Raw genomic sequence first — 27,063 nt, 5'->3', positions numbered from 1 at the left:
TGGGATTGCAGGAGTTGAAAATGACTGTATGACTGAGTGTGCATGCACACACGCACACACCCCCCACCACACACACACACACAATATTCCAGTGTGGCTTTTCAGGTGGTATGGTGGTAAAGAATTTATATACCACATCTTGTTTGTCCATTCATCTGTTGATGGATATCTAGGTTGCTTCCATGTCCTAGTTATTGTATATAGTGCTACAATGAACATTGGGGTACATGTGTCTTTTTCTTGACTTGTGATTTTTCTCAGTGTATACGGTAGGTCTATGTTTAGTCTTTTAAGAAACCTCCATATTGTTCTCTACAGTAGCTGCATCAATTTACATTCCCTCCAATAGTGTAAGAGCTTCTCTGGTGGCTCAGTAGTAAAGAATCCATCTGCTACAGTCCATGGGGTTGCAAAAGAGTTGGACATGACTTAGTGACTAAACAACAACAGCGTAAGAGGGTTTCCTTTACTCCACATCCTTCTAGCATCTATTTTTTTGTAGATTTTTTTGATGATAGACATTCTGATCAGTATGAGGTGATACCTCACTGTAGTTTTGACTTGCATTTCTCTACCAATGTGGGATGTTGAGCATCTTTTCATGTATTTATTGGCCATATGCATGTCTTCTTTGGAGAGATGTCCATTTTTTGATTGGATTATTTATTTTTTGGATATTGAGCTCCATGAGTTGTTCATATATTTTGGAGATTAATCCTTTGTCTGTTGCTTCATTTGCAAATATTTTCTCCCATTCTGAGGGCTGTCTTTTCACCTTGTTTATAGCTTCTTTTGCTGTGCAAAAGCTTTTAAGTTTAATTAGGCCTCATTTATTTCTTTTTATTTTTATTTTCATTACTCTAGGAGGTGGGTCAAAAAAGATCTTGCTGTGGCTTTTATCAAAGTGTGTTTTCCCAATGTTTTCCTCTAAGAGTTTTATACTGCCTGGTTTTACATTCAGGTCTTTAATCTAATTGAGTTTATTTTTGTGCATGGTGTTAGGGAGTGTTCTAATTTCATTCTTTCACATATGGCTGTCCAGATTTCCCAGCACAACTTATTGAAGAGGTTTTCTTTTCTCCATTGTATATTTTTGCTTCCTTTGTCACGGATTAAGTGACCATAAGTGTGTATGTAGGTTTATCTCTAGACTTTCTATCCTGTACCACTGGTCTATATTTCTGTTTTTATGCCAGTGCTATACTGGAAAAAGACTGCATTTTAGGTGACAATTTTAATAATTTACCAGTGGGTTTATGACGTACCCTGTGCTCACAAGAAAATATATCCTAAGGCAAAATGAAGTTCTATTGCTTTTCTAGGGTGGGTAATACTAATGAAAAAAGGAGTGAAGGTAAAGGAGATCCAGGCCTGCAAGGAGGGGGAAAGAAAGGAGTTACTATGTTATCCCAGGACATTTCATAGGGAGAAATAGAGGGTGAATCATTTATTCCCCTGGTTTCCATCTTCCATTCATCTAAGGTCCACCACATGGATGGTTAACTCTACCGCCATTTCAGATTGCACATTTGCAAGTACTGAGTAGGTCCTGTTACACTTGGACCTCTTTGTTGAGAAGCCTGAAGGTGCAAGGTAAGAGAAAAGCAATGTGGACAGGTGGTGAGGGGTGTGAACATGTTCCCATGTAAAGCTGACCGTGGCTCTTGTAGTACTGCACGGTGAAGCAGCGGCTGGGACGATAAATACGGTCAGGAGGCTCAGAGACTAGTTGAAGCCAAGATCTGAGGTGGTGCATGGTTGGATGATAATAACACTTGCAATGTGGTTTTCAAGTTTTAGAACATGTCAAATAATATTAATAGAAAGGGGGATCACTCTTGCTATGTTGTTGGCTTTTCTTAAGCACCTTATCCTCACTGTTTATTTTCTATAGCTGTAATCCCCAATGGGGCATTCCTCTAAAAGAGGTACATGTAAACAGCAAAAACAGACTGAAACATGAATATGGAGGGATACAGATACAGATCTAATCTAATATTCCTGATCATTCCATTGTACATGAACAGGACACAGAATACAAAGTATTTTGTATCTATTTTGTATCTATTTGGAAAACTAGATTTTTTTCAGAAAATAATTAGGAGGCTAAGTTTATCTCTTGTGTATGTTAGTTGCTCAGTTGTGTCCAACTCTTTGTAGCCCTCCAGGCTCCTCTGTTTATGGAATTCACCAGCTTAGAATACTGGAGTGGGTAGCCAGTTCCTTCTCCAGGGGATCTTCCTAACTCAGGGATGGAACCCAGGTGTCCTATATTGCAGGTGGATTCTTATACCATCTAAGCCACCAGAAAAGCCCAAGTTTATCTCTTAACCTATCTTAATACCAACCTTTCAGGAAATTGCTGATTTTTATAAAAGGCAATATATTTAAAATTAATTCCAGAAACATGCCAACTTGAGATCCAAGGTCTAGATTTAGATATTTACCTATATAATGTCTTGACAATAGAAAAGAAAATCATAAGCTTTGTCGGAAAAAAATACAGAAAAGCAGCATTTAGGTCTTGGAATGGCCCGAGGAAGTCTATCAAACAATGAATGGACTTAATCTGCAGGTTTTGCTGCACAAAGTATTGCACAAGTAGGAATGTGTAATCATCTTCCTCAATATTAGAAGTCTGAAGCACACAGTTCTTAAAGAAAAATGTACAACCTATGACCCTGGGGGAGCAAACATTACTCAGGAACACAGTGATGATACACAGGGCAGGGTGGACCGTGGTGTTTATCTGTCTGTTTCTTGGCCAAGGTGCTTGAGGTCTTGTAAAATGAGAACCAGAGGGTTTGGTCCGGTCGTGTAGAACACGAGCTTCCTAGTCTGATATTAAGAACCACGGACAGCTCCGGGCTGCACCAGAGAAGGCATCTTATTTTTCCATTCCTCGGAATGATAGTCCAGGGTCTCCATGTCTGATGCGGACTTTAGCTTCTGATAATAAAGCAAGCCTGCTTATTTGGGTTTCTCTTTAACACTCATTTAAGTGTTTTTATGTGAGTAGGTAGGGAGTGCTCACATGGAATGTTCAGGGGGTGAGAGTGAGAGAAATAGTTGAAGGAACCAGTTTAAGAAAATGGCTTTATATTGCATAAATAATTAATCCGGCCGCCTTGCAAGCGGCTGGATGGGTCAGGCGGGAAAGCCCGTGGGTGGGGGCGGGGGCGGGGATCCCCGTATCGCCGTTAGACGTTCAGTGACTGCGGGGGAGAGCGGATCCGACCCGTGTCGGGTCAGAGGCGCCGCGCCATGTGCTCTGGGCTCCCGGCCATCCTGCTGCCCATCTGGCTCTCCTGGACCCTGGGGACGCGAGGCTCGGAGCCCCGCAGGTGAGGCAGGGGCTTCCCTCGGGCCCGGCGTCCTGCCTCCCGCGCTGCAGCGCAGGTCTGCGGGCAGAGGCGTTCCGCAGCCGCCGCGGGTTCGGCCTGCACCGCCGCCTGACGGGGGTCGCGGCCAAAGGGCCAGGCCGGGGAGCAGGCTGAGGGGGGACGTGTCGGGAGGAGTGGAGAGCGTCTCCTTCGCTGTTGCTGCCCGCGTCGCCGTCGCCGACCGTCCCCTCCTTCGCGGGCGGCTGGAGGCCCAGCGGAGCTGGCGGCGCGGCCCACCCCTGGCGCTGCCCGGCGCCGCGCGGTCGCGGCTGCAGCCCGCGCGCCGGGCCGGCAGAGCCCCGGGTCACGCTCCGCAGCCAGCGAGGCGGCGGGGACGCTGGGCGCCGGGGCCCCGCGGGCGCGGGAGCCGGGGCCCGGCCGGGCGCGCTGCGCGGCGGCCCGCGCGCCCCGCCCCGGCCCTCGCCGCGCGCCCGCGCCCGCGCTCCTCCCCGCGCGCGCGCCTCCCCGGCCCTCCCCCTGCGCCCTCCTCCGCTCGGGGCCAGCGCGGCGGCGGCGGCGGCGGCGGCGGCGGCAGCAGGAGCAGCCCCGGCTGCGGGTCGCGACGGCGGCGGGGCGCCCCCTCCCCCGTGCCGGGGCGCGGCGGAGGGATGTGGGGCTTTGCGGGAGGAAGGTTTTTCGGCATCTTCTCGGCCCCGGTGTTGGTGGCGGTGGTGTGCTGCGCGCAGAGGTAGGGTCGTGGCTTGCTTGCCGGGAAGCGGGCCGGGCGGCTGGCAGGGTGCGCGGGTGTGCGCGCCGGGCACGGGCGGGCGAGCCGCCGCCTGACCCGGTTCTCTCTGTCCCCCTCCACCCCTCCCGCAGCGTGAACGATCCTGGGAACATGTCCTTTGTGAAGGAGACGGTGGACAAGCTGCTGAAAGGCTACGACATTCGCCTGAGACCGGACTTCGGGGGTAAGTAGGCTGTGCGCCGCCGCTGCGGGCTGCGCGACCCCCCGCGCTGGGGGCCTGGGCGGAGGAGGGAGGCGGGGGCCGCTGCCGCCGAGCTGCGGCCGCGCCGGGAGGGCTCGGCCGGCGCCCCCTCCTCGGCGGCTCTCGGGCCCCGGGGCCGCCGCAGCCCGTGCCCGAGCCTGGCTCACAGCCGTGTCGTGCACTTTCCGCAGGTCCCCCGGTCTGCGTGGGGATGAACATCGACATCGCCAGCATAGACATGGTTTCCGAAGTCAACATGGTGAGTGCCTACCCTCCCCGGGCCCAAGCCCCTGCCCCGCCGTGTGCGCCCGCCGGCGGTATCGGGACCAGGCTGGAGGCCTTCGCTGCCGGGCCGAGCTGACCGGGCGGGTGACCGGAGCGGTCCTCGCCGCGCCGGCCTCCGCCTGCCCGCGCGCCTTGCTCCGCGCGCCTGTGCGCACTGGGCAGTCGTAGGCTCGGAGCCGCGCGGAGGGCGCGCCTTCCTGCGGTGGGAAGGGGTCCGGGCTCACCGGAGCGGGCCCCCTCGCCGCCCGGGAGCTCCCGGCCGGTCCCGCGGTCGGCCCCCAGGTACCCAGGCCACCCGGGGTCGTCTCGCCTCCTTAGCAACAGGCGCCGGGGAGCGGGGGAGGAGAGCGCAGTTGCGGGGGAGCTTGTATTCTGGGTGAGGGGGACTCAAGGGTTGCTTGCTTGTGGAGGAGGTGCTGGCCGCTGGAGAGCGCGGAGGGCGGGGGTCGGCGTGTCCTGCGCTGTCTCGGGTCCGTTTCCTCCGAGTCCAGTGGCTTTTCCGAGGGCGGGTTCGCGACATGGAACCCGGACCCAATCCGCCGGGCTCTGTCGGAGGTGCTGACGGTGCTGGAGGGTCTGGCGGGCCGTCTCTGCAGGGAGAGTGGAAAGCTAGGGAACCAAGTGTCACTTAGGGCTGTGTTAATGCGAGGAGATTCTGTGTTCTGACCTGTGGAAAGTGGAGGTCCCTGTCTGTCCAGAGGTGTGAAGTGGGTGTCACAGGCTTCCTCAGGAACCTTGAAGACAACACGGAATGAGGAGAAAAACGACCCCTTTCATTTTTTGATTGAACTGGAATACCAGGGGTTTTTGAAAACAGGTTTCATTTTCTGAGTGACACTTTAGAAATTGTGAGGATGAGAATTTGGAAAAAAAAATTTTTTTTTGGAAGAAATCATTTAGCAACTTTTCTTTCTAAAATATAGCACCAAGAATATAATGAGCCATGAGGTAGACTCCATGGATTTCTCAAGTCTGGTGGACGTCAGAGTCACATGGGCGAACTTGTTTTGAATGCTTACTCCCTGGCTGTGATTCTGATTCAGTGGTGTGAAGTACAATCTTGGAGGTCTTTATTTAAAACTAGTGCTTCAGATTTTTTTTTCCCAAGCAGATGTTTTATGGACAGTTTTTTTTTGAGAAACATTCTAATAACATAGAAATGTGGATGGTTACCAATAAACTAAAATCATAATTTTAAATAGGTGTTTAGCAAGATATATTTAAAGGCATACACTAGTATGGATTTTGTAGGAAGAAATCTTTGACTACACGAAACTACTGTTAATTAATTTTTTACTCTTAATCTAAAGGTTTAAAATTATGATGTGTGATTTAAAAAGTACTTTTCTTTCAGTGTATATCACTAAGGACATTTATATTCAAGTATGAACAATAAATAAACATAAATAAGTTGTTTTTAAAAGATTGAGGAAGAAACAGAGACTTTATATATATTACACTAAAAACATCACATTTATTTTACTTTTTCAAATTTTTGAAAAATTATTCTGTCAAAAGTATGTCTTATGACCTTAAGGAAACAAGTTAATATATTCAAGATATACTCTGTAATCTGCGATTTCCTTAATTGGGAACTTCATATTCTACAGAGAAGAAAGTTTTGTATAGAAGTTAATAGACTATTTAGTGGATTTTTATGTCAAAAATTATTATATTGGATGTCAAATAATGAAGAAAACATACTGATGTGACACTTTTAAGAACTCTGTACAGTGTTAAAACAGCCAGGGAATAGAGAATGTCTTGTTGCAAATCATTACACATTTCCTGTGAATGAATTTTTAAACTTAGCTATCCAGTTGTTTAGACATCATGCTGATATTTAGCACCTTTAAAAACTTCATGCGCTATGAACTGAAATGTCCCAGTTTTCTCTGAACCCAATAATAGGAAGACAAATTGAGGATACAAGCCATTATATCGAATAATCTTTAAGTGCCTATACCAAAGCCAGTAATTATGCATAATGTACCATAGCATACTTGTATGCCTTTTGTTTTGCATTTTGATGATGTTGATTTTTGTGGTTCTCTCTATGTAAGTTTATGGTAAAGAAAAATTGGGAATTGATGAAATTGGAAATTGAAGGCCATTGGATAGATGGACTAACTGGCATCTGAAATACCTTCCACAAGTGGATTGTAAAAACATCCACTAGAAAAACCTGATTTCCTATAACTCATGATCAGGATCATAGCTCATAGTCATAGCTGCTGTATTTGATCTATTTTTTACTGAAGGAACTTCAAATATATAGCAATAATTAAGTATCATTTTGGAGGTGACATTTTATAGGGAAAAAACTGAGTATGTGAGCATAAGATTAAACCCATGTTTTTAATCACGTTGCTTAAAAGCAATGCATTATATTTGTGAGCTTCCTTAATCGCCTTACTAGTTACCCAAAACTTAAGTGTTGTTAGGTTATGAAAAAAGAAAGGGGCATGCCCTAAGAGAGAGAGGGAAGGAAAGGTGGAAGGAAGGAGGCAGAAAGAGGGAGGGGAGAGAGAGAGACTGAGAGGACTTCTGACAGGGAAAGCCTTCTGAAAGAACTTATGAAGTGATACTTAAGTTGGATGGGTGACTAGGGGGAATAGTGACTGGCATAGACAGAGGAGGATATTCTGGGTTAGAGAAGAAATTGGCAAAGCTATGGATGGATAGATCAGCAGGACAGGAAATTGTGAAGGAGAGACTCAAAAGATGAAATTGGAAAAAAGTAGGACAAACCCCTGCTCACCCAGGCCCTTCTCTGCCTTGCCAAGGATTTCAGATGCTAATTAACTTTCAAGAATTAAGGAGCCTGTAAAGATTATTAAGCAGATGACTGACATGATTTAAGTTGTGGTTTAAGATGAATATTGTGACAAAGATGTTAATTTAGATGGAGTGAGAAGACCAAAGTTAGCAAGAAAATTCAGGGTAAATGATCATGGAAGCTTCTTTGAAACTGTTCTCAAATTTTCATAGATATGCTTTTGAAAACATATTTAGTGAAATAAAGATCCATTAACGTCTGAAATAAGGATATATAAAGCATGTATATCTCAAGGTGGGACAGATGTGCTCTTGTTAGTGGACACTTCAAGGGTGAACATGAAGCAAATAATTACTTTTCTCTTTAAACAGTTGCAAAACAGTCTTTATCTACTGATGGTCATATAGGTAATGCCTCCAAAGAAGGCCTCTAACCTCAAAGAATTAAATAAATAGATACATTATACATATACATGTATATATCATTATGCATTTTGGTGTTTTATATTAACAATCAAAATGGATTTTAGTATTTAACATTGTTTTGCTATACCATGTTTCACTGATAATGGAGATATTTTGTATTTCCATTTTTCTTAAGCTTCTAATTTTTCTTTTTGTGTACTTTATTTAAAATTGACATATAGTTAATTTGCAATCTTGTTAGTTTCTAGTGTACATACAGCAAAGTGACTCAGTGATAAACATATACATATACACATATATATTCTTTTTCAGATTCTTTTCCATTATAGGTTATTACAAGATATTGAATTTAGTTGCATGTATTATATAGTAGATCCTTATTGTTTACCTATTTTATATATAGTAGTGTGTGTGTTAATCCCAAACTCCTAATTTTCCACTTCTTTCTTTTTTTAATTAGCTTACTTGACAGCAGTCAAACAAAAAACCGTTTTCTTTTACATAACTTCCCTTGTTCTTTTAGCTCTTATTTTAAATGTTCAGATAATCTTTTAAAACTAAGCATGGTTAACTAATTGTTGAGATTTGGTTTACATATTTCTTTAAGTGAGATTGTACATATGAAAGTATACTGTCTACCGAAAAGTTTTATGTGCATGTGTTATAATTCTGGTGTTAAAATTTTAGCACTGGTCCAAGTGTGAAATAAACCTGTTGAATCGATAGGTGGAGGGATAAGTCGACACAATTATTGAAAATATAGGAAATGTAAGGGAATATTAAAATATAAAACTAGAAAAGTTTAATTAAAATTTTTTTTTTTTTTTTTTTTTTTTACTGAAAGAGGGTGAAGTAGTTCTGGAACTCTTTAAAAATCATTCAGATAATAAGAACAGTATTTTAAAGTAGTCATATGAGTTCTTTTTGAATTTGAATTACTAGAATAAGCCATTGTTTGATTTGTTAATTCAGAAAGAAACTGTACATTCTCAATTTCTACTTAATTAAAGTATTGAGGATATTGGGCTTCCTCGGTGGCTCAGTGGTTAAGAATCAGCCTGCTAAGGCAGGAGACGTGGGTTCAATCCCTGGGTTGGGAAGATCCCCCTGAGAAGGATATAGCAACCCACTCCAGTATTCTTGCCTGGGAAATCCCGTGGACAGAGGAGCCTGGTGTGTCCATGGAGTCACAAAAGAATCAGACATGACTTAGCTACTAATCCACAAATATTACATAGAACTAGATTCAAACTCTAGTAATAAAAAGGCTAATGTTCTATGATTTAACTTGTACTTTATTTTCTGCACTTAATTCATCTATTAAAATTGAAGTGAAAGTTGATTAGTCGTGTCCGACTCTTTGCAATCCCACGGACTATATAGTTCATGAACATGTAACTACAGAATTGTTTTTTCTGATTTCATGCATATAAACAATAAACTGTTACCTTTTTTTAGTTGTGAGTTCCTTCCAGGTGACCTATAAGCTGCTGTGTTCAGTTATTATGAGAGCCATATTTGTCCCTTATGCTTGTTGTAGTGTATTCCTTCCTCATTGATTGCATTTTCCTTTTCAAAAATGTCTCAGTGTAAAATGAGTATGGTACGTAAGAGCATGGTTTTGGAACGTCCCAGCAAGCAGCTTCGGTGCTGCCTCACTGTTAAATGGATGCAGTTGACTTTTGTGCACAACACGGAAGCATTTGCTCTCACTTTTGTCTTTCCTGTTTTCAGAAGAGTGGGCAAAGGAGAAGGTCACCTTGGTTTGAGAGAGCTGGGATTAGCTGGAGAATTCAGCTTTTAGGCTGTTTTGATCAAATTTATGTTAATCAACTCTGCTCCCTGTGCTGCAGAGTCTGGAGTTGCTCTGCCCGCGAGGCACCCAGTGTCCAGCACCTGGCCAGGTCCTCAGGCAGGGAAGCTGAGTCCCAGGAATCCAGCTGTTGTGCTGCAAAGAGCCTAATGGGATTGGGAGTTTCAGGTTGTTTCTAGATTTATGGGAACATCTAGCCTTAGGCAAGTACCTTAATACTCAGTAATGCAGTCTCTGGCTTCTCAGATGCCCGTGGCACAAAAATGCCTGGGTGATAGCACAAAGGGCTTAGCTCTACATAGAAAATTGAGGTAAAGATACCCACACAATCACAGCCAAACACACACATATTAGAAAACTGTCCTTTTCTGATTTCTTCAGAGAGGCTCTGGCTTAGTTCAGAGTTAGCATATGAATTGTTACTTGCTTTTGAATTGTTACTAGCATTTTAAATGTTGGAGATGTGCTGATGCTCTTGTTACCTCTTAAGCTGAGGGATGACTCAGCAGAAAGGAAGAAGTGTTTCTCTGACCCAATTGGGTTTGAAAAACCACTTACATGAAAGGCACTCCAGGGGTAAGGTCCAGTGAGCACGTTGGCGTTTGGTTCCAGGTTGCTGCGTTTAGGAGGTAAGACTGTTTACTGAGGACATCACTTCTCCCTGGAAGTATGTTTCGTGCCTAAGTTGATTAAACATCAATGCTGGGGCACTGACAAGGAAGCATATAATGAACTTAAGAGATGGATGAGAATAGCGCTTATGTAATATGCTCTTTATGAAAGGAGGTTTCTGTTTAACATTAGAAAGAATGATATGGGAGGCAAAGGGGGCGCTTTTTGTCTTTCCCCTCAGGGAGGCTGTAAAGCTTCTGTTGCTACATCTCAGAAAATGAATCTTCCGCACATTGCCTTGTCGTGAGCAGCCTCTTCTGGAGCCTTTGCCAGGCTCAGTAGATCCTCTGTTGTGTTGCACATAGAAGTAAGTACTTGGTTTGAATTAATGGCACAAATCTGCTTATTTATATATTAAAAACTTTATAATTTTTGCCAATAAAGCAGTATGAATTCAACATCTGATTTTGTAAATCTGTCATCTTGTAAGAGCTCTTCTTTCCTTCCACTGGTAGCAGAATCTTTCTTTCTCCTATGGATTCTGTGTCATAACACTCTTGTTCAGTTGCCGAGTCGTGACGGACTCTTTGATCTCATGGACTACAGCATGCCAGGTTCTCTGTCCTCCACTATCTCCTGAACTGTCATATCATATATACTCTCATCGTGCTTGAAGCCTACTGAACATTTGGTTTAAATACATCAAGCCTATTGACCATTGGGAATCTTCAAAATTTTCTTGTGATGCATATTGAGGTATAACTTAGGGAGATGACAGCTAACAACAGCTATATGTCATTTTGCAGTTGATGAAATGTTTCAGGTATTTTGCATAGTTGACCATCAAACCTGATGATCGGCTTAGTGAGATATATCTTATGGTAGATGTTACTCTCATCTCCATTATTCAGGTGAGCAAATAGCCTTAGGAACAGCACTGATGTACTATTGATACAAAGCTGGGACTTGATCCTGTTTCTTTCTACCTTGTTGTGCTACAGAGCAATTAAAAAATGCTTTCTTAGGGCCTTATAATAGGATTTAACCTTTTCCCATGACCTTCATTGCCATCTAAAGTGGATCTTCCAGTTTACTTCTCCGTGCTCTCCTAGTCTTTCCTTTTATCACTAGCAAGTGATGATTACTATCCAGTGATCGCTATCAAGTGAGTATGATTCTGGTGTGCTTGTTTGTTTAGAGGCTTTCTTCCCCTTTTTTCCTCCCGCCTTGAGACTATAAATCTCATGAGGCAGATCTGTGTGTCTAAGAACACCCTTTCATAGTGCAAAACCAAAATCTAACGGTTGCTATATAAATAGATACTAGTGTCTATTAGAAATTGGTTGAAAGAAAAATCTAGGAGTGAAGAATGAATGAAAGAATAGATATAAAAGTACATGAATAAATAGGTAGGTGGCTTTCCAATGAAATATTTTTATAACCCAGAATTTGGGCTCATGACCAAGAAGAACCTTTTACAGGCTAAATGTGATATATGTAGTTTTTATTTTAGGGGACTTAATGTAATCAGAATTTGTATAATTGTATACAGTATAGTGGTAGTGCTAGTGGTAAAGAGCCTGCCTGCCAATGCAGGAGATATAAGAGGTGTGGGTTGGCTCCCTGGGTCAGGAGGAGCCCCTGGAGGAGGGCAGGGCAACCCATCCAGTGTTCTTGCCTGGAGAATCCCTTGGACAGAGGAGCCTGGTGGGCTGCAGTCCCTGGGTGTCAACTGAAGACACAGAGTCGGACACGACTGAAGAGGCTTAGCATGCAGGCATAGCACCTTCAGCGGTCACGTATGTTATAGCGTTTAGCCCCTCACTGGAGAGCTTTTACACTGATCTCAGTTGTGGCGAGGAGGGAAGAGATTGTGGTGGCCCTGTGATGTACCGCCAGTTTAAGGGTTAATGGGGGTATTTCAAACACTAGTCACTGGTGCCTTTGTTACACTCAGTTTTGTGTCTAATTGGAAGTATACACGACTTGAGCTTTCCTATATGATAGGGAAGTTTTGGTGGTTCTTCCTAATACAGAGGTTCATTAAGCTCTGCATTCCCTTTCTGATGGCTGTTCAGCAGTGCAGTGTAGCTGCAGTGGTTTTCATTTGTTTGCTAGCTTTTCAGCACAGTTTACTTCTGGGCCATTTATGCCAGCCATTAAGAAGACTCTTCTAGCAGCAAAATTTGGAAGACTAGGACTGAAATAGGTTTCATCTCTTGGCAATTTGTTCAGTCCTGTCAATTCAAGAGGGCTCACGATGGAGAGCTTGCCTCTGATCTCTGTGGTGGGAGATGTAGAATTCTCTTATTCCGTGGTTACCAGGAGACTATATTAAGAAATAGAAGCCATTTGTAAGTGTTAACTCATGTATCCCTTTTTGCATTTTTCTGCAGAAGCATTGATATAATTAACAAAAACCTTAGCATGCATGGAACTAACATTTCAGATGAATAGGAGTATAATTAAGATATGAGAATGTCACAGCTCTTTAAAAGTTCTAATTTGTGCTTTTCCAATCAGTCTGAGAGAGGGTATGGATTCTATTGATTACATCATCATATTTTACTTAAGTTCTACAATGAAAGAATTCCTTTTATCTAAAATATTTACTAAGTCATGCTGTGATTCATGACATGAAGTACATTTGTTTTATTTTGAGTTGACTTTAAAGGATAGCAAAGTCTATTGTTTTAAAGGTACATGACTCTGATTGTGTTTGGTACATATGTATAAAGTGTTAGCTGCTGCTGCTGCTGCTGCTAAGTCGCTGAGTCGTGCCCGACTCTTAGTGACCCCATGGACTGGAGCCTACCAGGCTTCTCCATCCATGGGATTTTCCAGGCAAGAGTCCTGGAGTGGGGTGCCGTTTCCTCCTCCGAAAGTGTTAGCTACTTAGTTCAGTATCACATCACTCTTCTTTTAAAATTTAATTTTTTTGAATTAGACTTTACAACTGTTAACTTTAATGAGCAGAAGGAACAAGTTTTCTGGGTCACCCATCATTACAAGTTGTTTGTGTGTGTGAATCTGTGAATCTGTGCAAACCAAAAATTGTTTTAAAAGAGACAACAATTTGAATAATTCACTGTAATACCATTGAATTTTTTTCCCCAATCATGAGGACTCTAAAAATCCATCTGAGAGATGTCTGTATATCAGCTTGAAAGACTAGACTAGTCACCAGGGACAGTGCCTGTTATGTAGAATACGCTTGGTGAATACTTGTTAAATGCATTTGTGTAGCACATGACCCTTGTGGTAAAACTATATCTTCTGTTTGTTTTATTGGAGAGGTTCCCTTATTTGGGTGTCAAGCACATAGAGGGCTTCCCAGGTAGCACAGTGGTAAAGAGTCTGCCTGCCAATGCAGAAGACTCAAGACACACTAGTTCGATCCTTGGGTCAAGAAGATCCCCTGAGAAGGAAATGACAACCTACTCAAGTATTCTTATCTGGAAAATCCATGGACAGAGGAGCCTGGTGGGCTTGGGGTTGCAAAGATTTGGACACAACTGAGTGTGCACACAACTGTGCACAAGTGCATGAAATTAACCATAGCTTTACACATATGAATTCCTGTGAACTTGCCGCAGAAAAGACATCCACATCCCGGAAAGCAGTGCCATTCCTATGGTCTAGAATAGTGGTTCCAAAGGTGTAGAACAAGGAGGCTTCTGTGGTGTTGGAGTGATTGCAGGAGCTGACACAAATTCACGCCTGCCCAGCACAATTTCTCACCATTGTTGTATACCATGTTTTGCCTTTCCAAAGCAGTGTGCATATTTGACGGAGAAGGCAATGGCACCCCACTCCAGCACTCTTGCCTGGAAAATCCCATGGACAGAGGAGCCTGGTGGGCTGCAGTCCATGGGGCCGCTAAGAGTCAGACACGACTGAGCGACTTCACTTTCCCTTTTCACTTGCATGCATTGGAGAAGGAAATGGCAACCCACTCCAGTGTTCTTGCCTGGAGAATCCCAGGGACAGGGGAGCCTGGTGGGCTGCCATCCATGGGGCCACACAGAGTAGGACACGACTGAAGCGACTTAGCAGCAACAGCAGCAGCAGCAGTGCATGTTTGAAAGAGGTTGGGAGTAACTGAATGTATGAAGAGCAGCATTGATTGTGCTATATTCCTTTTTATGCTGTTAAACATTCTGCAGATAATTCTCACCCTCTGTGTGAGGATGTAGTTGATTGTGCCATTGAATGAGTTTTCATGTCTGAATTTTCCTTTGTTTTGGCCCTGGGCACCAAAATTCCCTATGAGAATGTAATTCCTTGTGGTATGGGGTAAAATAATGGTTGCTTAAGAGAACACATGCGTACGCATAACTGATTCATGTTGATGTACAGCAAAAACCATCACAATATTGTAAAGTAATTATCCTCCAATTAAATAATTAAAAAAAGAACATTCTTATATACAATGTGCATATGTGCCCCATAATCAGTGTTTCTGCTCGAATAATATTGGAAATTATGTTGGAGATGTGAAACAGGTTTCTTTACTGCAGGAATTGTCAAGCCCTTTAATATGTCAATGATTTTGTAAATCTTCATGAGGGGGGTGAAAAGTTCGGCATTTAAAATACATGTTTAGGGATTTTTTTCTTTGTGAGGGGATAATGGACCTTATTACTAGTTCATGAAGTTTTCTGTAGAACATAGTTTAGGAAATGTGGGCCTAACCCATGGAATTAGAATGATTTTTAATACAGCCAGTCCCCAGGAATGTTAACTGAGAAAATTACTGCATTAATAAAGCCTCTTTTTGTGACCTTGTCCAAACCACAGAGAAGACACAATTTTGATTAAAAAATTCTACTAGTGCATATGAGAATGGGTAATATTTTATGAAAATGAACATTAAACATCTCTTGCAATTAGATTGATAAAAAACAGAGATTTTCTTCTATAATAATATTGTCTGTCATACTGAAGGAAGATCTGTTTCAAGCCTCCTTGTTTTCTCGTATTATAAGAGTAAATGATACAGAAACAGACGCAGTTGTGTTGAGCAAGTATATTAGTCACCCAGTTGTGTCCGACTCTTTGTGACCCTGTGTACTATAGCCCACCAGACTCCTCTGTCCATGGAATTCTCCAGGCAAGAATACTGGAGTGGACAGCCTTTCCCTCTTCCAGGGGATCTTCATGACCCAGGGATAGAACCCAGGTCTCCTGCATTGCAGGTGGATTCTTTACCATCTGCAAAAAAGACTCTTGGGCCAACAACAGTAGGTTAATTTTGAGAACAAAATATGTCTCCTTGAGGCTGATGGGCTTGACAGGTGCTTTCTTGGAAGGCTCGAGATTCCTTCTTTGGGCTGTGGCAGGAAGTACAGGCAGGGCTGTGATTCTCAGACTAGGGAGGGTTGACATGTATCTTTGAATATATCATGTTGCATAACATTTATTATAATCTGTAATATATATTATGTATAATGAAATTATATAGTATACTGTATATATTATATAATTTATGTTATTCATTTATATGAAAAATAAGATTTTCTTTGGTTGAAAGGTTCTGGTGATATATTTAACATCCCCTTGAGTAAGACATGTTTAAAATTCCCTGTATGACTAATTCTCTATACTTCTATGAAGAGTTTGTCCATTTTCATGAATAGTCAGTGACAATAGCCCAGAAGGCAAATGCGTCTTCTAGACTGTTCCAGAACCACAGGAATAAAAGAGGCCAGTATTGCTTTGCAGCACTGTGGAGATCCCACTGGGGATCTGGGCTTGGCTGGTGGTAATGGGTGCGGAAACCAAAGTCGATTCAGAAAGGTGAAGAGATGCAAAAGTGTTAATTGATTGTAAGTGTCGTGGGTTTTATTTGTTTGCTTGTTTGATTCTGGCATTTAGAATCACAGGGAGCTGGTTTAAAAAATTATTTTGGAAATATTATATATCTATAGATTCTTTTCTCCTAAGCCATGCTTTATTTATTGTTATACTGTATTGCCCCAAAGCTTGTGTTTATGATTGAAAAACTAGTCTGAAAGTTTGAGATTTTACTTTATTATTGTGAACTCTTTGGGATTTTAATTATCTGGGTAATTTCCTCAATACTCCTGGCTATTTTACCTTTAGAGGCTGTGGGGTCTAATGTGCAAAATTGCCCTGGGCAGTGGAAAAGAGTTAGTTAGAATTCTCAGATTCTAGAAGGGTTTCTGTTAACTTTGGTAAGTCATTAGACTCAATTGTTTTCAAGCTGATTGTTTTTTTTTAAACAAGTATGTTAAAATAGATTCTCTAAGTTGCCTTCTAGCCCTGATTTCTGAGTCTGTGAACAGTTGAAAACGTGAGACTTTGATTTGCCTTACAGAGACCACTGCTTCTTGTCATTTGATACTGCATGTGGTTTAACTGGGTGTCCAAGTGGTGTCCATCTGGCAGCTTGCAGCCATACAGTCAAAGTGTGGCCCATTTTCTCCAAGTCACCTGTGCTGTGCACTGCAAGCCTAGGATGTGTTGTCCATAAACAGTAGGATTTACAGTCTGCACTCAGGCTCCTTAATTTTGGGGTTTCAAACGTGCTTATGTTCACTATTTGGGTTGGATTTATAGTTAATAATTTATAAGTGAAAACTGTAGCTGGCTGTTAAGATGTTTTTTGCATGCATGCTCAGTTGCTGAAGGGCTTCCCTTGTGGTTCAGCTGGTAAAGAAACTACCTGCAATGCAGGAGACCTGGGTTCGATCCCTGGGTTGGGAAGATCCCTGGGATGAGAAGGGAAAGGCTATCCACTCTGGTATTCTGGCCTGGAGAATTTCATGGACTGTAAGTCCATGGGGTCACAATGAGTCTGACACAACTGAGTGACTTTCACTTTCACTTCAGCTGCTGGGTCCTGTCTGACCTCTTTGACTGTCAGGATCCTCTGCCCATGGGATTTTCCAGGCAAGACATACTGGAGTGGGTAGCCATTCCCTTTCTCCGGGGATCTTCCTACCCAGGGCTCAACCCATGTCTCCTGCTTGGCAGGCAGATTCTTTTACTACTGAGCCACCTGGGAAGTCCCTTAAAATGCTTCATTTGTATCCAAAGAATGACCTTTCCATTATCACCTAAGAAAAATAACTCAATATGGAAATATCACTTAATGCTAAAGTTAAAGTAAAATAAGTTTCTTCAGTCATGTCCAACTCTTTGTGACCCTATGAACCTGTCGCCAGCCAGGCTCCTCTGTCCATGGAATTCTCCAGGCAAGAATACTGGAGTGGGTTCCAATTCCCTTCTCCAGGGGATCTTCCTGACCCAGGGATTGAACCTGCATCTCCTGCTTTGGCAGGCAGATTCTTTACTGCTGAGCCACCAGGGGAGCCTCTTGATTCCTTGCCTCACATAAAACAAAATTATTTATACATAAAATCCAAGCAAGAAAACTTATATGGATATAGGGACAAAGACTTGGGCTTGCCTGGACTACAGATTGCAAAATGAGACGTGTTTAATTTTATTATGAAAGAGTAAAAATGTGGATGTGCCAATTATTATGTAACTAGGAAATTACCTATTTAGATTATATAGATCAAAATGTATAATGTGACTCAAACTTGGATGTAATCAATAACAGAAAAAATTAGTAATTTTCAAAGTGTTTACTTCATATTTGATTACCATAGGTGAAATCCTGCTGATAATGGATTGTAGGATCTAGTGGGTAGGTGGTTTAGTCTCTAAGGCGTGTCCAACTCTTGCAATTCCATGGACTGTAGCCTGCCAGGCTCCTCTGTTCATGGGATTCTCCAGGCAAGAATATTGGAGTGGGTTATCATTTCCTTCTCCAAGTATATGGTTAGAAGAAGTTATAGCACATTAAAGATGGTAAGTAACTGACTTTCTAACTTAGCACTTTGAAATAGTTTATCATAGCCCCACACATAGATGTTCCTCAGAGTTTTTGTTTTTCTTCTCTTTCTCTCCCAGAATAAAAGGGGTATGGTAGCTAGTCTGGACTAGCAAAGGTCAGGCATTAAAAGGGGGACACTGTTCTAACTGGAGAAGTTAATGGCACCCCACTCCAGTACTCTTGACTGGAAAATCCCATGGGCAGAGGAGCCTGGTAGGCTGCAATCCGTCGGGTTGCAAAGAGTCGGACACGACTGAGTGACTTCACTTTCACTTTTCACTTTCATGCATTGGAGAAGGAAATGGCAACCCACTCCAGTGTTCTTGCCTGGAGAATCCCAGGGACAGGGGAGCTTGGTGGGCTGCCGTCTATAGGGTCACACAGAGTGGGACACGGCTGAAGTGACTTAGCTGTAGCAGCAGCAACTGTTCTATCTGTAACTGCTCCTTGGGTTGCACCATCTCTGAGGACCAGCAGGGGGCGCAGGTCCTGGGCACCAGCTGGTTTACTGAGATTAGGGAGGAAAGGTCAAATAAGGGGGTTGACGCTCTTCCTTGTCTCTTGGCTGCCAGCCTGCATGGTATCTTCCCTCGTGAGGTGAGAAATGGGGATCTTACCTCCTGTTTTCTTCTCCTTTTATCTTTCTGGAATTTTGACTGAAAAATTTCTATACTCCAAGCATCAAATGAGCTCAGTAATTTCTCTCCTTTTAGATTTCTGTTTTTAAAACCGTTAAGGACAGTCCTCTTTATTTCCTCCGGCTTAATTCAGAGAAAAGTAGAATGAAATTTGCTAAACAAAGGCTGACAGGAAAGCAAGCACCTACTAATTGCCATCCAAATTCCTGATATTCCAGGCTTTGCCCAGGATTATGCAATAATGTGCAAATAGAAAATCAGAATTTGCTCATGCTACAGTATTAATAGATACTGTCAGTTACCCAGAGGAAGGACTCACACATCAGTTTCGCATGTTACTGAACTATATTCTGTGTCAGATAAGTGTGAGTACTTCTAGATCACACTTCTGTAGAGATTTACGAGACTATCTACATTATAATGGAAACGGTGAGAACAGTAATCATGACAAAACCCTAAAATATAAGAGAAATGTGCTAGAATTCTAGCACACTGACTATTGAGCCTGTTACGATGGTAGAAAAGGGAAGTGTCAGGGACCCATATTTGTATTATGGCAGAACAATATTTTTGGTGCTTCAGAGAGACGTGCTGTATCTAATTGATGCTTACTCTAATAGGTTAGTCCAGAATTCAGTTCAGTTCAGTCGCTCAGTCACGTCCAGCTCTTTGCGACCCCATGGCTCTTTGCGACCCCACAGGCTGCTGCGTGCCAGGCCTCCCTGTCCATCACCAACTGCTGGAGCTTGCTCAAACTCATGTGCCTGGAGTCGGTGATGCCATCCAACCATCTCATCCTCTGTCATTCCCTTCTCCTCCTGCCCTCAATCTTTCCCAGCATCAGGGTCTTTTCCAGTGAGTCAGTTCTTTGCATCAAGTGGGCAAAGTACTGGAACTTCAGCTTCAGCATCAGTCCTTCCAATGAATATTCAGGACTGATTTCCTCTAGGATGGACTGGTTGGATCTCCTTGCAGTCCAAGGGACTCTCAAGAGCCTTCTCCAACACCACAGTTCAAAATCAATTCTTTGGCACTCAGCTTTCTTTATAGTCTGACCCTCACATCCGTACAAGACTACTGGAAAAACCAGTCCAGAATTAGCTGTATATTATAGAAAGTTCCAGGCTTATCAAAGCATCTTGCGTTTGTAAGTTAACTATGGAACTAACTGGGGAGAGGCAATGCAGTGAATGTTTCCTTTTTTAATTCTCAAAATAATTGATATTACTTAATAATTCCTCTTGTATTGTCTTTCATGACTTTTTGGTCCACCTGTGCTGTGCTGATGAGCATATTCTTGTGCATTCGCCTTTACTCTAAATACTTCAGGTTTAAGAATACAACTGCTCTCATCCGCCAAAGAAACCCTCAGCAGCATAGATACAAATGACAGTAGATTGGGCTTTTCCACGTGTCTCCAGTTTAGCATGCCTGTTCACATGTTGCCTCTGTCATTTCAGACTTGAAGCTCTGGCAAGCTGTCACTGCCAGTGAAGTTGAGCAGAAACTCAGGAAGAGAGGGTGCTTGCCGGGAGTCCAGGAGTGAGTCAGACAGTACTCGTCAGCCTGTGCCAGATATGGGGGTCGGTGACGGTGAAGGTGGGGATGAGAAAAGAGGAGATGCTGAGAGTGTTCTGGAAAGCAGTTTGGAGGAGAGTGAATAGGACTAGACGGCACGGAAAAGACATAAGGGAGCTACAGATGGGATTGAAATGGTAAAAGTGTGACAAGAAACTGGATGTTGTTTTTTTCTCTTGAAATGATCGAGATACTGGGACATTTGGCCATATGTAATTAAAAAGCAGATACATGCCAATTTATACTGTGCAAAATTAAATTGTTTACTTCTGTTCTTCTTATATTTTCCTTTGAAAAAAGTGGAACTACTGGGAGTGTTTGCGTCCCTAAAGTGGAGCCCATCATCCTCCTGGGGGGAGCCACCTACAGTCACTAAGGTTTTACAACCTGAGCAGAACAAGTGCTGAAACCCAAGGTGTTAGCAGAGCTGCAGGCCTTAGCAGATACTCTGATGAATGTTCTCTTTAGGTGTGACAGGAGGCAAGTAGGAAGGAGAATCTTTAAGTGAGAAGGAAGGCAGAAATTCTCCCTTATCCAGCTGTGAACTTCGTAAATGATCACAACACCCATGGAAGTTTTCTGTATAACATGTGACTTTGCGTTAGCATGCCATGTTCTTAACAGTGGTTGCAGGAATGTTCTCTGACTTTATATTGTGAAAAGAAGGCTGGGGACAGCAGTGTGCCTGCCTGTTGAGAATTTAGGTACTCACTGCACCTTTACTGAGCCACCTTGACTCTGTGCCATAGGTGGCTGCCCCTAGGAGGATGATGGGCTCCACTTTAGGGATGCAAACACTCCCAGTAGTTCCACTTTTTTCAAAGGAAAATATAAGAAGAACAGAAGTAAATAAAAGTGTCCATTGTTTTCCAAAATAAAAAAAAAAATTCCCCACTATGAAAATTTAGAACAGATAGAAAAATACATTTGGATGTATTTTTTTCTTTTTTTTTTCATGCACATGTAATATAAGTGTGTATTTTATATACTGTATGGATAAGTTTTTATCATTCTTTTGCATGTAACTTTATGTTACAGACACTTCCATACTGAACATATTTTACAGATAGTTTAAGAACTATATGCTATTTTCTTGCGTGAAAGTGAAGTTACTCAATCGTGTCCAACTCTTAGTGACCCCATGGACTGCAGCCTACCAGGCTCCTCCAGCCATGGGATTCTCCAGGAAAGAGTACTGGAGTGGGGTGCCAGTGTATAATTAATATTATCCTATTATATGTTTAGCTGCTTGTTCTGATACACTAAATGGTGTTTTGATGAGTATCCTTGTGTGTAAATTATTATGCATATTTTTCTTGAGAAATATTTCAGTAGGATTACTGAGTCAGATAGTATGAATATTTTTAGGTGTTTGATATACGTAACCAAGTAGCTTTAAAGAAACGATCTGTTTGGGAATCCACTGATTTGCCTAAAAACTGTTTTATATTTAATATTCTAGAATAAGTGTATCTTTTGGTTAATGGAAAGAGAACAATAGCTTATGAAATTGAGTTAAACCCCAAAACTATTCTTAACTTCACCATGACTCCAGCACAGTCTCATCTAACAAGAAAAATATATCATTAATTTGGCTTTATATAAAAACTGACTTTGTCTTAATTTTATATTTGGTATTCTATTAAATATATAAGGAATATCACAACTTCAGGTCACTGTTTTGAATGAAACAGAATAAATTATATTTCCCCAAATAACTTTTATATTTGAGTACTAAAATTATCAGAAATCAAGCCTAAGACGCTGTAAAAAAGTTATTTTCGGGGTCAGAGTTGACCATTTTTATATCAGTTCACTCTCTCAGTCATGTCCGACCCCTTGTGACCCCATGGACTGCAGCACACCATGCTTCCCTGTCCATCACCAACTCCCAGAGCTTACTCAAACTCATGTCCATTGAGTCAGTGATGGACACGACTCGGCGATCCAAGCATCTCCTGCCTTCAATCTTTCCCAGCATCAGGGTCTTTTCCAATGAGTCAGTTCTTCATATCAGGTGGCCAAAGTATTGGAGTTTCAGTATCAGCATCAATCCTTCCAATGAATATTCTGGACTCAATTCCTTTAGGATTGACTGATTGGATCTCCTTGCAGTCCAAGGGACTCTCGAGAGTCTTCTCCAACACCACAGTCCAAAAGCATCAATTCTTTGGTGCTCAGCTTTCTTTATAGTCCAACTCTCACATCCATACATGACTACTGGAAAAACCAAAACTTTGACTAGACTACTTTGTTGGCAAAGTAATGTCTCTGCTTTTTATTATGCTGTCTAGGTTTGTCGTAGCTTTTCTCCCAAGGAGCAAGGTTTTTTAATTTCATGGCTGCAGTCACCATCTGCAGTAATTTTGGAGCCCAGAAAAATAAAGTCAGCCACTGTTTCCATTGTTTCCCCATCTATTTGCCATGAAGTGATGGGACCAGATGCCATGATCTTAGTTTTCTGAATGTTGAGATCTAAGCCAACTTTTTCACTCTCCTCTTTCACATTCATCAAGAGACTCTTTAGTTCTTCTTTGCTTTCTGCCCTAAGAGTGGTGTCATCTGAGTATCCGAGGTTATTGACATTTTTCCTGGCAATCTTGATTCCAGCTGTGCTTCATCCAGCCCAGCATTTCTCACGATGTACTCTGCATATAAATTAAATAAGCAGGGTGACAATATACAGCCTTAACATATTTTTTTTCCGAATTGGAACCAGTGTGTTGTTTCATGTCCAGTTCTAACTGCCGCCTCTTGACCCACATACAGGTTTCTCAAGAGGTAGGTCAGGTGGTCTGGTATTCCCATCTCTTGAAGAATTTTCCACAGTTTGTTGTGATCCATATAGTCAAAGGCTTTGGCACAATCAATAAAACAGAAGTAGATATTTTTCTGGAACTCTCTTGCTTCTTTGATGAGCCAGTGGATGTTGGCAATTTGATCTGTGGTTCCCCTGCCTTTTCTAAATCCAGCTTGAATTTCTGGAAGTTCACAATTTATGTACTATTGAAGCCTGGTTTAGAGAATTTTGAGCATTAATTTGCTAGCGTGTGAAATGCATGCAATTGTGTGATAGTTTGAGCATTCTTTGGCACTGGAATGAAAACTGACTTTTTCCAGTCTGTGGCCATAGCTGAGTTTCCCAAATTTGCTGGCATATTGAGTGCAGCACTTTATCAGCATTATCTTTGAGGATTTGAAGTAGCTCAACTAGAATTACATCATCTCCACAAACTTTATCAGTAGTGATCCTTCCTAAGGCCCAGTTGACTTTGGACTCCAGGATGTCTGGTTCTAGGTGAGTGATCACACCATCGTGGTTATCTGGGTCATGAAGGTCTTTTTTTTTTATAGTTCTTTTGTGTAATCTTGCCACCTGTTCTTAATATCTTCTGCTTCTGTTAGGTCCATACCATTTCTTTCCATTTTTGTGCCCATCTTTGCATGAAATATTCCTTTGGTATATCTGATTTTCTTGAAGCGATCTCTAGTCTTTCCACTCTATTGTTTTCCTCTACTTCTTTGCATTGATTGCTGAGGAAGGCTTTCTTATCTCTCCTTGCTGTTCTTTGGAACTGTGTATTCACATGGGTATATCTTTCCTTTTCTCCTGTGCCTTTCACTTCTCTTCTTTTCTCAGCTATTTGCAAGGCCTCCTCAGACAACCATTTTGCCTTTTTGCATTTCTTTTTCTTGGGGATGGTCTTGATCCCTGGCTCCTGTACATTATCATGAACCTCTGTCCATAGTTCTTCAAGTACTCTGTATATCAGATCTAATTCCTTGAATCTCTTTGTCACTTCCACTGTATAATCATAAGGGATTTGATTTAGGTCATATCTGAATGGTCTAGTGGTTTTCCCTCCTTCCTTCAATTTAAGTCCGAATTTTGCAATAAAGAGTTCATGATCTGAGCCAGTTAACTCCTGGTCTTGTCTTTGCTGAGTGTATAAAGCTTCTCTATCTTTGGCTGCAAAGAATATAATCAGTCTGATTATGGTATTGACCACCTTGTGAGGTCCATGTGTAGAGTTTTCTCTTGTGTTGTTGGAACAGGGTGTTTGCTATGACCAGTGCGTTCTTTTGGCAAAACTCTGTTAGTCTTTGACCTGCTTCATTTTGTACTACAAGGCCAAATTTGCTGGTTACTCTAAGGTATCTCTGGATTTCCTACTTTTGCATTCCAGTCCCCTATAATGAAAAGTACGTCTTTTTAATGTGTTAGTTCTAGAAGTTCTTGTAGGTCTTTATAGAACCATTCAACTTCAGCTTCTTCAGCATTACTGGTTAGAGCATAGACTTGGATTACTGTGATATTGAGTGGTTTGCCTTGGAAACTAACAGAGATCATTCTTTTGTTTTGAGAGTTCACTAAAGTACTGCATTTTGGACTCTTTTGTTGACTATGATGACTACTCATTTCTTCTAAGGGATTCCTGCCCACAGTAGTATATATAATGGTCATCTGAGTTAAATTTGCCTGTTCCATTGAATTTTAGTTCACTGATTCCTAAAATGTTGCCTTCACTCTTGCCATCTCCTGTTTGACCACTTCCAATTTACCTTGATTCATCAACCTAACATTCCAGGTTCTTATACTATATTGTTCTTTACAGCATCAGACTTTACTTTGGTACATCGGTCTTTACCTCCATTTTTATATGGATGCCCAGATTTTACCAATACATTTCAAATACAGTGTAGCCCCATATTTAATCTCTATAACTGAGGAGAGCTTTGATCCTTTTGATGTTTGAGTGTGTGGGGCCTCTGGCTGTGTACGTGTAGGAAGTCCTGGGTCCTGGAGTGGGTGGGCCTTGTGTGTCAGGAGTGCAGTGAGGCTGACATAATGGCTGCATCTGGTAAACTTGAGGTTTTGTTTAATGAAGTATTAACTTACTTTGCCTACTTGAGTAACATTTCAGGTGACTGTTTTCTGTAGTTAATGCGGAAAAAATCAGATTATTGTTTCATTTGATCCAAAGTTTGGTCTGCTGATGCAGAGAAAGAAATTAAGTGATGGTTAACATTTAATTGGAAGGTAGTTTAAATCTAAATTTATTTTGGATTTTTCCATATCGTTTATGAGATGAACAGGTAACCATTTTCCTCACCACCCTATTTTGAATCCTGCTGTCATGCTCAGAAATAGCATCTCAGTGAAAACCATTCAGGAACACTATCATATTTTATAAACATTTTCACCTACCCCTGAGTTTTATTTTTTTAATCTTTTCTTTTTTAAAAAAACTTCAAGATCACACTTTTGCCATCTGCTTTTGAGAAGACTCGTTTCACTGTCACTTGTCTTTCCCAGTCTCCTGCCTGTCAACAGTTTTAATTTCATTCATCCTGTCCTTAAGCAGTGGTTCTACCTTACCTTCTAGATGCCAAAGAAATCTATTTGAAGTTTCTCCAGCCCTTTAACATCATGGTTGTGTTTAGCCCTTGCCCAGCTTTCAAAATTATGTTGGTCACCCAACTAGGAGAAATGGTCTCTGATGACAAGAAGTCTCCCAATAATTTTATTATTTAACATTCACTGTCTTCACCATGCAGAGCATTCTGTCTCTCCTTAAGGCCTCCCCTCTCACTTCCCATCTTTCCTCACAGTTGAGCTCAAATGAGAAGATTATAGTGTGGGTTTACTTCCTCCTGTTTGGCAGGGCTCTGCCCGCATGTCTTTCTCAGAAGAAGGCGTCTCTCCTCCTATCAGAAGTTATTCTTGCTCTCTGTGCTCTGCATTTTGGCTTTTCCTGTGCCCACATTCACTGTTTGCTTTGCAACATATCTTCCTCTCCATTAGGTTCTTTCTTGTAGTCTTTAATGGGAAAAAGAAAGAATCTGTATTTAAAAGAGACAGTCTAAGCTTCCCATAACTGTGGGGCCCCTAACTGCTGAATTCTGTTTTACAGTCATTTTCCTTGAATGTATGTCTCTGGGATGAGTATCAACCTGTAGCCCTTGTCTCTATCCTTGCTGGTGAGTGCTGGGGACTGTGTGTAAAAGGGATAATTAAGAATCACTCTATGGCATGTCAAATCTTGGTTGCCAGCCTCCTGAATTGTGATTTTCCACCTTGTCACTCAATCCTGAAGATAATTTTCATCTCTTTCCTCTTTCTCTAGTGTCTAATTATTCATGGTCTTGCACAGTAATTTTGATAATGTATTGAAGACTCCCTTTTTCACATGACACTAGTTTGGAGCCCTCAAATGTAGGGATCTGTGATCTGTCTTAAATCTATGATTATCCTCTCTTCTTGTTCCACTTGTGCTATATGACCACTTGGTCCTTCCTGTCCTTTTTTAGGATGGGAGCCCTCAATGACTCCAGAGTGCCTCTGGGTGTGGTAGAGTAGGGTAACTGGAGTTAATGCCAACTGTGGCTGGGATGCTAAGATTAAGAACCAGTTCCAAGGTCTAGGGAAAAGAGCCTGTGGGCTGTGTCCGTGGACATCTTCTGAACTCCAAGAAAAGAGACTGCAGCAGAATTGAGGTTCTCAGTACATATCAGGGCCTTCACCATTTGGTTTGTACAAGGGGTGACATTTAAGGTTCTTTCTGAGAAAGTGCAAGAACAAAAGAAGTGATAGCACTGGATGACTGTGATGGGTTTGGACTTGACACTGGTGCCTCCCAGAATCTAAGAGCAGAGCTCTTCCTGTGATAAGGTCAATCAGCCCTATGTTTGCCCAACTTCAGATTATTTTAATCCTTAGTACAGTGTTAACATGTTTCTTTTTCTGTTACGT

General features: G+C 42.1%; 1 protein-coding gene across 2 annotated transcripts in view; it reads left to right on the top strand.

Moving 5' to 3' along the window:
* The first annotated feature begins 3,227 nt into the window (after window positions 1-3,227).
* GABRB3 (gamma-aminobutyric acid type A receptor subunit beta3) overlaps window positions 3,228-27,063 on the top strand; it is a 282,816-nt gene continuing 258,980 nt past the window's right edge. The window contains exons 1-3 of one of the 2 annotated variants that reach the window (XM_059879080.1): window positions 3,228-3,344; window positions 4,203-4,294; window positions 4,504-4,571. In XM_059879080.1, the coding sequence (XP_059735063.1) occupies window positions 3,265-3,344; window positions 4,203-4,294; window positions 4,504-4,571 (240 nt within the window). In that variant the 5' untranslated portion in view covers window positions 3,228-3,264. Of the gene's footprint in view, window positions 3,345-3,884; window positions 4,072-4,202; window positions 4,295-4,503; window positions 4,572-27,063 lie in introns of those variants that run through there. The other variant, NM_001099380.2, reaches the window with a different exon arrangement.

Source organism: Bos taurus, chromosome 21 (genome assembly GCF_002263795.3).
Source record: "Bos taurus isolate L1 Dominette 01449 registration number 42190680 breed Hereford chromosome 21, ARS-UCD2.0, whole genome shotgun sequence".
NCBI lineage: Eukaryota > Metazoa > Chordata > Mammalia > Artiodactyla > Bovidae > Bos > Bos taurus.
This window is presented reverse-complemented; position numbering and strand designations above follow the sequence as displayed.